The 13611-nt window shown below is 43.3% G+C and overlaps 2 protein-coding genes across 7 annotated transcripts in view; both read left to right on the forward strand.

Moving 5' to 3' along the window:
- TDRD9 (tudor domain containing 9) overlaps window positions 1–3184 on the forward strand; it is a 100830-nt gene extending 97646 nt beyond the window's left edge. For all 3 annotated transcript variants that reach the window (XR_010989964.1, XR_010989963.1, XR_010989965.1), the window contains one exon: window positions 3102–3184. The gene's annotated coding sequence lies outside the window, so the exon portion shown is untranslated. The remainder of the gene's footprint in view (window positions 1–3101) is intronic.
- A 4125-nt stretch (window positions 3185–7309) lies between these two features.
- Window positions 7310–13611, forward strand: part of ASPG (asparaginase) — a 47448-nt gene continuing 41146 nt past the window's right edge. For 2 of the 4 annotated variants that reach the window (XM_068160234.1, XM_068160235.1), the window contains exons 1-2: window positions 7948–8173; window positions 13029–13158. In XM_068160234.1, coding sequence (XP_068016335.1) covers window positions 7987–8173; window positions 13029–13158 — 317 coding nt within the window. In that variant the 5' untranslated portion in view covers window positions 7948–7986. Of the gene's footprint in view, window positions 7442–7947; window positions 8174–13028; window positions 13159–13611 lie in introns of those variants that run through there. The other 2 variants (XM_068160236.1, XM_068160237.1) reach the window with 2 other exon arrangements.

Below are 13611 nucleotides of genomic sequence, written 5' to 3' on the forward strand. Positions count from 1 at the left end.
AAATCCATAACCAAGCTTTAGAAATAGGTAGCTCAGATGCCTGCAGCCACACACTGCACAAAGTAAACATGGGCACTCACCTGTACCTCCCAAAATCACATACAGCTAGAAAAGAACAACCCTGTTTTCCATGGAAGTAAATCACTTAAGATGATCATGGATGGCAATTTAAATTTCTACACTCCCACTCAGTGGAGAGTGCAGAGACTGCCATTTTGCAAGCGTTCTATAGCCTCAGCAGGAGATCTGTAGGGTTCATTCAAACCACCCAGAGCCCTGCTGACGCACTTTGGGGGAAAGGAAGTGTGAAACCCCTACCCTTGCTTTGTGATCAGTTCTTGATTTCCAAAAGGAAGGCCAAACTCACTTGAAATTGCTCAGTTTCACAACTACAGGTATATTAGAGGCTAGAACAACTCCTGTCCCTGATTCCACGTGGCAAATGCAGAGTGATAAAATGTCCAGGTGTACTACTACTGCTAGTTCTATCCATTTCTCTTCTGCTGTGTGAAGCTGTACATCATAACAGCATGTTTCTACTGACATAGGCATAGAGCAAGTGCTCTCAAGCACTGCAAGAATCAGTTGAGGGAGCAGAGACAATGTCTCCCTAACCTCTGTTTGACAACTGTCTCTGTGCTTGGGGTAGCAGCTGGTATAGCCAAGAGCCATATGATCTTAAGCCAACTGCACTTTGAAAAGACATAAAAATAGAAGCTGGAGCCAGGTGGAACTCTTAGCACCCCCAGCACCATCAGACTAGCAACAGTCTCTATCATGAGATCACTGCAGATTCATTCCTCTTCCCCAGCTCCCTTACCAAACTCCACCAAAATGCTTTATGGGTGGCCCTTAAAGATACAGAACCCCCTTAAGCAAAACCATGAGCTTAGCTATATGATCAGCCTCTGACCACTCCTTAACCCTGCCATTGACTTTTAACCATCAGATCAGCGAGGAAAGCTGCACTTTCTTGTTGCTTTCATCATTTTTCTTCATTTTGCCTGTCTTCAACATGCTTCTGTGTTCAAAAATTATCTTACACGTTCATCTACCCACCGCACAATCAAATCCATTCCATCTCCCCAAATCCCCTCCCAGAGCTATGAGATTCCCTCTCATCTTGATATGCAGACAGGAATTGTCTTGCTTAAATTGGAGGTAATGTACCAGCAGCATGCAGAGGAAAGGAGAAAACACGTATTCTTCCAGCTTGCTACTGTGGCTGCTTGCCCTATTCAACAGTATAGACAACTATACTGTGAATTACTTCTGGCAGGCCCAAGATCACCTTCATCACCTTCATCACCTTCATCAATACTCGGTAAATAAATCAGAATTATAAGACCACAAAAGGTCATTATGATATTATAGGGTGACTTGCATACCCCAAGTTGCAGGGTGTACCAAAAGGCTGCATTAAACACACATCACAGACATGGTTATCGGAGTTCCCTTCTTCATTATGGGCAGGGCCACAGAAATTTACTCCAAATAAATTCAGAAGCACATCTTAAGATCTTCTAGTTCTCTTGTCTATCCCAGCTCTCAACTGGCATTTAACTACTGGAGACTTTAGTCCTCATTTTCAAAATCCAGTTTCCCTCCTTACAGGCACTCATTTGTCAGAGAATGGGTAACAGATGGCTTCATCTTTATCTACAAAGCTTTTAGAAAAGCCTCTTCAGTGGATTATCACAGAAAGGTTGAGTTTATAAGGACCTCTGAAGATGTTTTTATCAAATCTTCTATGTACCTAGGATCATGTCCAGATCACTTCTGAGTACCTTCAGGCACACATCTTTCACAGTCTCTGTGGGCAATATGTGCCCATGTGTGGTCACCATTACAGTGAAAAATGTTTCTTGATGTTCAGATGGGATCTCCTGTGTTTCAGTTTGTGCCCACTGCCTCTTGCACTTGCACCAGGAAACCATTTTTTCAAAAGAATGTAGGGCTGGTTGTTTCTTTAACTCCGTTCCCACTTGCACTCACTTCACAATCTTTTTAATCCTCTTTGATCCACAATGGTTAACAAGAGTAACTGGCAGAAAGTTCAGTCATTAAACTTTCTTTTTTTCTTCTAAACAAAAAGAGGGAGAACCAGCTGTGACTTTAGACTACCAGGTACTTGTTTCATGTAAACCAATTCAGATAAATAACTTTTTTTTTTCTTTCTTGTGAGATAGATGCTGTTGACCTCTTTTATAAGACTGATTTTCTGAATCATTGGGAATTCTTGGACTCCTGTCTTGTGAAAAAGGCAATGATGCTAGCAGTACTCTTGCTTCCTGTCACTTTGGGACAAGCTAAATTTCAGATATCCATACAATACTCTTAATTGTGGCCTTGTAAATTTTTCATCTAAAGCCCAGTGACAGTTCTGTCTGACAGAGAAGCAGCAACATATTTGCCAGTGGGCTTACAAAATCATTGAGGGAGACTTTAAGTTAGGTCCATCACTGGGTAGAAGCACACAATGAGCTGGCCAACTGGGAAGGTTCTCTCCCATCCAAGGAGGCTGGACAACCAAGGGCCTGTCTCAAGTGCTGGCCTGCATCAAGAACAGTGTGGCCAGCAGGAGCAGGGAGGTCATTCTCCCCCTGTACACTGCACTGGTTAGGCCGCACCACAAGTACTGTGTCCAGTTCTGGGCCCCTCAGTTTAGGAAGGATGTTGACTTGCTGGAATGAGTCCAGAGAAGGGCAACAAAGTTGGTGAGGGGTTTGGAACACAAGCCGTATGAGGGGTGACTTTATTGCTCTCTACAACTACCTGAAGGGAAGTTGTAGACAGGCGGATGTTGGTCTCTTCTCCCAGGCAGCCAGTACCAGAACAAGAGGACACAGTCTCAGGCTGCACCAGGGGAGGTTTAGGTTGGATGTTAGGAAGAAGTTCTATACAGAGAGAGTGATTGCTCATTGGAATGGGTTGCCCGGGGAGGTGGTGGGAGGTGTTTAGGAGGAGACTTGATGGGGTGCTTGGTGCCATGGTTTAGTTGTTTAGGTGGGTTGGATTGGTTGATGGGTTGGACGCGATGATCTTGACGGTCTCTTCCAACCTGGTTTTTTATTCTATTCTATTATTATTCTATACTAAAGAATACAGCTTGGGAAACCAGTAGGAGAAACCAGATGTCTGTGTGCAGCTGAGGAGTTGTGATGATACAAGAATTGGAGATATGATGGAATAGCTCATGTGAAGCACTGTATAGGTACAAGTGCTCTTTCACAAAGACAAGGTGAGGGCTGTGTATGGCTTTACTCTTTGTGTAAAGGGATTAATACAGAGTGCTATAGACTAAGGTTTAGAGACTTCCGGAGTGCTTTCTAGTCAGACTGCAATGGCAACATCATGATCCGTGCCACCTCATCAGAGAGACAGGAGGTGAAAGAAGCTCCCTTCAACTAGTGAGAAGTCATTGATTGCAGGTCCTGATTTTCATGAAGGAATCTACAACCCCAGCATGTGTGTGGCAGTGTGGAGAAGGGACGAGAAATCTGAAAGATTTTATGGACAATGAGAAGAATTCTTTTAACAAAGGTGCTGGACAAGCTAAAGATGCAAGATACTTTCCTTGATCTGCTACTCACAACTACGAAGGAGCTGGTCAGGGAATAACCACATAGCCTTGACTGAGGTGGCTGAGATAGCAATACTTAGGACCCTCAGGAAAAAGTGCAGCTGTTACTACTGGGGAAACAGGGACTGCTGTGATGGGGCTTTTTCTTAGCAGGTGAGTCTCAGATAAACAAGCACTGATTTATGCTGCAGCTACAAAGTAATCCATCTGTTACTAACTAAAAATTAAGCATTAATCAAACATTAGTCAAGGCCTATTAGGTAAATGATACCAGGAGTCTGATGTTGAGCTGTTGGCTGCAATTGCTGCTGCCTTTAGTTCTTGGTCAGGTATTGGTCAGCAAGCAGGTATTACAAATATTTCCTGCTTTGTCAAGCAGTTTTGTGGGGTATCTGGGTGCAAGGCTGTGGTGGTACACACACCACCCCTCACCCCCTTCCCTCGCCATTGTGTTCTTGTTCTAGTACAAAATGTAGTGGGCTGGGATATCTTGGTACTCTCTGATCTAGCCTAATGAGGCAGTGAGTTGAAGCAATCCATTATGCTCCCATCTTGGGTACAAGTCCAGTGTGCTGTAATGACTAGGCACTTCGTAACTGTACATTAAGATCCTGTTGCCTGGGAAACATACCCCTGACTCCTCCTGCCTGGATCATAGCACACTTTGAAGAGTGCCTGCCAAGGTTGCCTGACAAGAAAAAATTGGCACAATGAAAAAGTGCTGACCGAAGTCAATCATACTGTGATCCTGTAATTGCTGATCCTAAGTGAGGCCCCTTAGAGTTCCCTTGGATTGCATCCGATGTGTCTTGGCACCTTCCCATGAGCTGAGATGATTCTCAGGCCAGACTCAGGCTGTCCACTGGTAAAACCAATGAAGGGAAGGACTGTCCACTTGTAGAATCTGATGAAGGGAGAAAGAAGTAATTCACTTCAATTGTATTTTGTAAAATTCTACAGATCAGTAGGTACCAAAGCTTACTATAATCTGCAGAAAAGGAAATAAATTAATTGTGTTGGCATGTATCTCTCTGTATGTGTGATTTGCTCAGAGAACTTTGTTAAATCCTAATCTAAATCACTGTATTGATCATAACCATTTTATTAGAATAGAATAGAATTAATCAGGTTGGAAAAGACCTCCGAGGTCATCAAGTGCAACCCATCACCCAACACCATCTAATCAACTAAACCATGGCACCAAGTGCCTCATCCATTTATTGATTAATCAAGCATTGCTATGTAATCTTATGATTCACCATAACAGTGTTAATGGATTCTAAACTGCTCCTACCTTGACCCAGGACCCACATGTTAAATCACTCTCACCAGAATCCCTGCCCTTGTACCCATATTCTCTGACTCATCAACCACTGGTCAAGTCTGGGACTAAGATTTGATCTAGCTACAATTAGACTCCTCTCTGAGAAAGAGTCTATAAGAGCAAGGGGGGTCCATTCTGAACCTCATGACTCAAGAAGGCCTCCCTTACCTCTTTCATTCCCAGTCTCTATGTAAAATCATTCTAGCCCAACTCCAAGCTGCTTTTCCTTTCTCTATTATTCCCACATAGTAAGTGAGTGAACTTTGCCATTGAACTTTGTTTAATTACATTTTTACAAATTTGTATTAAAATATTTTTTGTATTATCTTTGACTATGATTCTTTAGGTGATTTTAAATACTCCTCCATGATAAAGGCAAACAGGGTACATTTCATGAGTGGGCCTTCAGATTATGTAATTGAGGAAGAGATGCAGTAGACTAAATAAAGGCTCTGACTTTTGTGGAGCAGACTTAGGCATTTCCAGCAATCTAGTAGGCAAGGTATCTTGGGAGGCCATCCTGAAGTGCAAAGGAGCCCAGGAGAGCTGGCTGATCTGGCTGATCTTCAGTGAAAAAATAAAATCAGAATAATAGTCCAACCTGATAGACAGGGCAGGACCACATCAGGCTGGAGGAATGGGTAGATGTGAACCTCGTAAAGTTCAGCAAAGCCAAATGCAGCAAACCCTGTACCTGAGACAGAATAACTGTGTAGATCAGTACGGGCTGAAGACTGAGAAACTGAATAGCAGCTGTGCAAAAAGGGCTTGGGGGTCCTATGGACAAATCAAGTATCAGTTAGCAAAGAGCTCTTGCAGTGAGGAAAGCTAAGAGAAATCTGACAGGCTGGGCTGCATTAGTAAGACAATTCAGCCTTCAGATCAAGAGGAATTATTACTCTTCTATTTGGTATTCGTGAGGCTGTATCTGGAATTCTGTGCCACGTTTTTAGGCCACCCAGTATAAGAGAGATTGACAACTTGGAGGGAGTGCACAAAACGTATTTCTGTTAGAACAGTAAGTTGTAGAAATTGGAAGCAAAAGAAATAGCTTTGACAATGCCATCACATATATTTTTATCTTGAATTTCAGTCAAATTTTATCTAAAAGTTGCAACAGAGGGTACAAATTAAGTTCATATTACCTGGAACCAAAAATCCCTGCCACTTTTCCTTTGGCTTACTGAATAACTCAGGGATTTAGCCTACATGTTTTGCCTCAAGGTATTTCCGTGGCAGCTTGTTCTCAGCTCATGCAGACTGTGCTTCTCAGCAATTACAGTCCTCAGTAGCTGGCTCATGGCTTTTAGCCAGTTATTTTGCTTTAGAATTGGCCAGTGACAACAAATCTCATGACAATAGACCTCAAGACTTAGCAGACTCCCTTGAAACCAGCTTCAGGCTCCTTATACTCCATTTCATGCCTGATCCTCAAAAGAAACTACTACATATTTTCCAAACATGACTCTTAGAAGTCAAAACATTATCCAAGCCAGGCCTTAATACAGATAATTTTGCTTCACTGCAGAGCTTAATCTACCTCCCTTCCCAAAATTAATCTCTTTGAGTCCAGGGTCTGTAAGGGTATCAATTATTTTTGCCTAGACACTACAGCCTAAATTTATATTAAGTTTTGAAGCTTAATGCTTCTGTTTTGAAGCATTTGTGTTGAAAAGGGTTTGTGTCCTTGAGTGCTTAGGAAAACTCTTACAGGAAGAAGAAAGGAGAAAAAAAACCAAGGGATGCCTAGCATGTTGTTGATAACAAACAGGTGAAACATAAACTGGAGCTCTGTTATGAATTTATTACAAGTAACAGGTCTGTTCTCACCAGTTCAGCATTGTAAGTGCTAAGGACTAGAAGAACTGCTGGTATTGTAAGATCAGAACACATCCCTGTTTTCTCTGGCCTCATAAATTTCAGCCTTAGTCCACCTATTTTGATATTAGCAATTCTACTACAGCACTACCATCAGCAGGGCTATGGGCAATAATAGTGTGCCATTTTTCATGGAGCACCTGAAATAAGGTAGATGTGTATGCATTGCCACTTGTTACCTAACCTGTTTCTTCTGTCTTCTCTGCATCAGCCAAGAGGCTTACATATTCCTACTGCATGGAAAAAGTCCATTTCAGGATCACGATATTCAGCTCCTGGTGATACCCAGCTTTTTGCAGATATGGCCAACAGAGAGTTTGTGGCCTAATACTGCTATACAGTCTGCAAGAGAGGGCTGTATATGGATGCCTGATTTAATGTAAGATCAGTCTGGATAGGCTGTGTGTTTGCAGACTTCTGTTGCTCATTCCACAGCCCTCATCTTTGCCCAAGGATACCTTTCCAGCGCCACCCTTATTTTCTGTATCACTGTCATTAGCAGGCAGTATTGTACCAGAATCTCCACACTTGGCCCAGGCCTCGATGTGCAGCCTGATGGTGGAAACTCTCTCCCTTCTACCAAGGAAACCTGTATGCAAGACGAGGGTCCACATTAGGAAGCTGAAATTGTAGGAATGAATCACCTCAGAGGTGAGGTAAGCAAAGTTCCGACCTTCTTCCTCAAGAGCTTTCTGAAAACAAGAGGGTATCAGAGATCTTTTTGCCGGGGCTGCCGTTGAACCCTTTTTTACTCCCTTTCTCCCCTCCAGGCCTAAACTGTGCTGCTGCTCTTTGCTTCTCCTTCAAGCGTGAAAGACCTTGACTTTTCCTCGGGGGTCGAGGCTGCCCCGCGGCCGCAGCGGAGCAAAGTACAAGGGGTGGTGCCGCACGCCGGAGGCGGTGTCGGGGCTCGCCCCAGCCAAGCCCGGCCCATCTCCCTCACCGCCCCCGGGGCCCCGCCGCCCTCCGGCTGTACTTCACGGCCGCCCTACAGCCCGCGAGCTCCGGCTATCGCCACCTCGCCGCGCGCTCCTGTGCACGGCCATGGTGGCTCTCCCCGCCTCTGGGGGCAGCACCGCCGCCCGGGCAGGCCCCACCCCTCTGCCGGCCCGGACGGCAGGGCGGGAAGGGGCGGCCCCGCAGCGGCCCTATAACTCCCCTTTTGCCGGTTGGGTGGCGGTAGCGGTTTCTCAGGAACGGGATGGAGGCAGCAGCAGCAGCGAGACAGCATCCTCCTGGGGTGCGCTCTCTGGGCAAAGCCCTGGCTGGCACCCGTCCCCAGGAGCGCCCCGGCTACCTCCCGGCCTCCACCGATGGCTCCAAGGCTGAGGCGCGGGTGCTGGTCATCAACACGGGCGGCACCATCGGCATGGTGCAGGACGTCAAGGGTGAGGGGGCCGCCGGGGGGAGTGGGCGACGGAGGCAGGCTCTCCCTCCAGTTACGCTGCGAAACCAGGCGAGGGTGGGTGCTGGCAGGGCGTTGGGCTGCGGCGTGCACCGCTTGGTGAGCTGCGTCTGAAGCTGCCGCTTTAAGTGATAGCCTTGCGTTGTGACCGCTCCGCCCGGCGCGGTCTACAGTGAAACATCCCCGGGTTTCTCGTAACTGGTACGAGCGATACCAGAACAGTCTGTACTTTCCTCTACTTCTCTGTTTCTACCAGCTGGTTAGCTTGGCTGATAGGCATCATTGTGACAAGTGAGCCTCATGGCTAGTTAGAGCTGGTTTTAGCAGACAACGTGTTTCCTGAAGCATGACTCCTTTCTGCCTTCTTTGACGTGCTGAAAATGAAACGAGCTTAATCATACTAGTCATGCAGTCTTTTTATAGCCCCAAAAGAGCCACCATCCCAGGCTGCCTCACGTTCCCACTAGGAAGAGCGTGGGCTGTTGGAGTTGTTGGCCACCTAGAGGATTTTCAAGTGGTGACCTGACAGATAGAGCTGATGCAAGTGTGGCAGCAAGCCTGCCGCCAAGCGTCATACACACGAGATCAGATACAGCAGCATCTGTGCTCGCCTGCCTATGGCCAGGCTTCTGCTGCTGTCCTGCCAGCTCTTGACTTCGTTCAAGAGTTTGTTGGTGTGGTTTTTTTTCTGTTTGGTTGCTTTGTGTTTTTTAAATGCCTGTCACCTTTGCATTTAATCTATCAAAGATTTTTTTTTTTTAAAAAAGGTGCATACTTCAGATGATATATGGTGACTCTCCTTTTTGTTTGCATTGTCTATACTAAAATGTCAACTTCTATTTTCCCAGCTTCCTAACACCATTTAAACGCAAATAAAACATAATCCCATCTCATTCTTGTATAAATGACTTCTCATATTGTATGCCTTTTTTTCCTTTTGCTTAAACAAGTGTCAGTCATTAAAACATGTGCAAATAATAATAGTGTCCAAATAATAAAGCAAATGATACTGGCTTGCTGCACCCTGGTGAGGGTTTCATCCTGTTTTTCATACACAGATCTAGCAGCTGAGCAGCCAGAGTACCTCTTTCAGAACATTTGGCAGTGTTTAGTGTTCAGACGGAAGCTGGTGAAAGGGCATGGGAAAGGCAGCTTGTTTCAACAGAAAAAAATGTACTTGCTTTTTTTTTTTTTTTAATTAATCAATGGATAGAAAATACCTGTTTCTAACCATACCTAGAAGTAGAAGTGTTTTATTTCAAGTGAACAGGAGTAGCTCCCCTGAACTGCATGCAGCACCTGCTGAAAGTGAGGAGATCCAGCTAGGTTTACACCTAACTCTTTTCTGTCTAGACTTACAAGCTTTTCTATGGCCTTTATAGGAGTATGTTCCTGTGCAAAACTACCCCCACGTACATCAAATTCCCTGGGCTCATTGTGACTGTGTGGAGCAGTTATCACTGTGGTATCTGATTGTAAACCTCCTGCAGAGGTTCTGCAGTTGGCATGTGCATGTGTGGCAGCACCAGTATTTTTTGGACCTGTTGGACTTTTTGCACACCTACAGGTTACCTCTGCGTGAGTAATCTTCAGAGGATGGATAGTGTATTTCTGGCTATGTGAGTTGAGTGACAACCAGACTTAGCTGCAGACTCTCTCAGTATTCATGTTTTTGCTGTCAAATAAGCTGTTTAAGTGAGTTTAAAAAAAAAAATCATCCTCCTCCTTAATTCTTCCTACAGCATCTTTTTTCTGGCTTCTCAGTAGCTTATTTTAGAAAGAGTATCTTACTGCACATAGTGAGGTTACTGTGATACTAATCTTTGCTTCACCCTTTTGCTTATGTTCCTCCTGGCTGGTGCCTTTGGGGAGATCTTTTACTTGGGCCTGTGGACTGGATCTCTGTCCTACCTTTTACTGAGATAATAAGAATAAAACCACCCAGCAAATATAAGTAGAACTAAGCTGAGTCCCATTTGAAGGATTACTTATCTTGGAATAGAGTCTGCCTGGATGACTTAGTTAATTATCTGTCTTCTCTAGATGTGCTAGGCTGACAAAGAGCTGACTGCTGTAGTCTAAGCCTTTTTCTGTTTGAAAACTATGCACCTCACTTCCGAAAGCTCCAAGTACTACAGCTGAAGAAATTGGCATTTTGACAAACACTTTCTGCTTCTCAGCCTTTGCAAAATGTAATCATTACTTCTGGGCACAGTATGTGGATATGGCATTTCTGTTGATATTCCGATAGGTAAAAACTGGTTTAGTGAAGTCCTTCATGTTCTTCGGCATGGAGAGTTTGTTAGTGTTGGGAATGATGTCCTCAGCCCTTGAATTTTCTTGAGTACAGAGCCCTGCTGACACAGCTGCATCAGACTTTTTCAGCTCCCTGTTCTCTGACGCAGCATAAGTGATGAGATAACACAGTTATTGCTACATGCCAATCAAGATATCTACAGCATCAGAGTGAAAAACAGAGTCCTCAGCTGTAGATGAGACAGAACCATACTTGCTCTCCTCAGCCACATTTGCTTGTTTGCTGTTCTGCCTTAGCCTGCTTTGTGATGCTGGGGTTGGCCAAGTAAAGAAGGAAAAGACAAGAATTGATGAGAGCTATTTGGACAAGTTGCACAGAGTGCCTCTTCTCTGCAGGAGTGAAGTTGCTTCAAGTACTTGGTTAACAGGCTTCGCTCACAAAAGATGTTTTTCATGCATAATGAAGTAGAAGTGTTCTTAAAACAATTGTACTTGAGTTCCCCCATATTTGCTTCTTCAGCTGCAGAGTAGAAAAGACTGCTAAATGTGGATGCATTTATGGGACTGCATAGATTGTAAGTGGGCCATGTTGGATACATCTGCCAAATATCTTTAAAAAAAAAAAAGGTTAAGTTAGTGCAGAATTACAGAAAAATCCCAACAGATTTGTGATTAAGAGTTGAGGAACTGCCCCTTATTAAGAAGGGATTTAAGGATATTAACCTACATCAGCTCTCTGGTTCCTGGGGCAAATACAAAAAGTAAACAGTCTAACCACTGTCAATATTCAGAGCAAGATGAACACTGAACAGACAGAAGAATAATAAGAAAACACTGAGTAAACACTTGAAACTGGGCTGCATTTCGGTGCTAAAATAATTCTATGCCCAAGTGCAGCAGAAGTGGCCATTTGTGATTGAACTAGGAACATCCTCAACAGGAAAAGCTGTGATTATAGCTGAATGAATGAAACATCCGAAACCTGAAAGCGTGTTAAGTATATTCTGTAAAACAAAGTGTTCCAGCAGGAATCCAAACAAAGCCACTCAAATGCTGGTGCCGTCCTGTGAGAGAGTTGGCTGTGAGGAGGCCTGCTACTTCATTTAAGGCGAGCCAGGAAGGAAGTTAGGGAGTTCTTAAGGATTTTCCCATCAGTTTGGAAAATAAGTGGGAAAAGATAGAAATACTGTTGAAAATGTTCTCTGGGCTTTAAAAAATATTTTAAATAAACTTTGCTGTTCGAAAGTGGAGCAAAAAAATCCCAACAGAGCAGATGCTGAATTGGATGAGATTCATGTTTAAACAGCAGAACTAGGAAGTAGCCTCAAATTAGGAATAATTAGAACTAGCAGAGTAGAATAAAGAGATCTGAGAGTTTGTTCACCTTCTGAACAGATGGTATAAAACACATTCACTGAGATCAAACTGAACTGGACAGCAGTGCCAGAAGAGGCTTGAAGTCCATGAGGAAGTACCTCTAATGGAAGTTTCTTGAATAAAAAAGTCTTGAAAAGTCAAAACCAGAATGGCCTCTGCTGGTAAATGCCAGCACTGTTGCTGTCCATCCTGAAAGAGGATACTGGGAGTTGAGTTGCAAGATCCACCAGTGAACTCAGTTCTATGATGCTGAGGACTATAACATCAGTAATTTAGGTCCCTTTCTTTCTAACAGAATGGCGTGTGGATTCTTTTTGACATATGTGATGCAACCAGAATGCCTGCAGATTCCACAAATGCTAGATGTACTTAGAATAATTTAAGACCCAACGGTTTTAGGGCTCCTGCCACGGAGAGTAAGACAACATCACAAGAAGGGACAGAGTTTAAGATCTGCCTGTGGTTTTGGATTTTTTATTCAGCAGCTATGCAACTTCACTACCTCTTGTCAATTGAGATGTTCAGTCATAAACCTGCTAGGGGGAAGGACCTGTTCAGGAGAGAGTGATTTGAGCACTTAGTTAAGACTGTTTTGGGAAGCTGAGGTTTATCTTGGTATATAGATAGATAGATCGTTGCATGTATCTGGCAGTGCACAATAACTACTGTGGGATTTGCTTTACCTTTCTGTCTTACTTTTTTTTTCTGTGAAAATGCTACTGCCACTGACAATGAGATGTAACATGCAACTTTACAACAGTCATACTAGTAGCTTGCCGTTTGTGACAATAACACTGCAGGCTAATAAGCTTAGCTAAACATATCACAACTTTATATTACAAAATAAGGCTCAATGTTTCATAACTCTCTTCCCACCAGGTAGAGAGTGGCTATGGCAAATGTAAAAAGAGAGTGGTAGCTTCTTGCTACAGTTGTAAAAGTTGCATAAATTTTTGCAATTAAGGAGATTTGTAGCATTATTTTTTTACATAAAGGATTTAATTATTTCAAGTCAAGAAAGTAACTGCAGAGATGTATTGCTTATAGTTCATTTTTCATGTTCCTGCAGTGGCAATCGACTATTTAAATTTCATTTGGAAGGCTGGGCAAACTGTTGAATAGCTTGATTTCTTCCCTCCGTACTACATCACTTGATTCCTCCATCCCTGCTCCTTTATTTACTCCCTTTATTCTTTATCTTTAAGGACTTGCTCCTGAGGCCAATAAATTAGTAAGCAACTTGAAAACTATGCCGATGCTGCATGATGAGGCATATGCCCAGGAAACAAAACTGAGCAACTTCCATGAATTTCCAGATAACACATTGGTGCTCCCGTAAGTATATGCTCATTGGAAAGGGAGGGGTAGGAAATAGCTTGTTAATTACATCTCCAAATATTTAATGTGAAGAATACATTATGAGATTAGCAAAAATGTTTCTGTTGACTTAAAAGGAAAAAGCTTTCTGTGTCTGACATGATAGAAAATATCTGTTTTCATGTATTTGCAATGAAGTATCATACAACTGCTTAAGAAATAACTTTTAATTTAGGTAACTATTCTGGGCACCTTAATCCTGCTTTTTTCCCCGTGAATGTTAAAATATTCTATAGAAATTAAGAAACTGTCTATACAGTTCTGTGTGAATTATTTTTGGCATATGTCTGAAAAAGTAGCACCTAATTAATGCGTCTGTGAATGGGCCTCATGGCTTTAATTCTGCAGGCCTTCTGGCTTAAAAAAACTCCTAAGAGTTGATTGTCTTTCCCAAATTTATGCAACATTATG

The sequence above is a fragment of the Melanerpes formicivorus genome, unplaced genomic scaffold, assembly GCF_026170545.1.
Source record: "Melanerpes formicivorus ecotype bairdi unplaced genomic scaffold, bMelFor1.0.p_v2 SCAF_48, whole genome shotgun sequence".
NCBI lineage: Eukaryota > Metazoa > Chordata > Aves > Piciformes > Picidae > Melanerpes > Melanerpes formicivorus.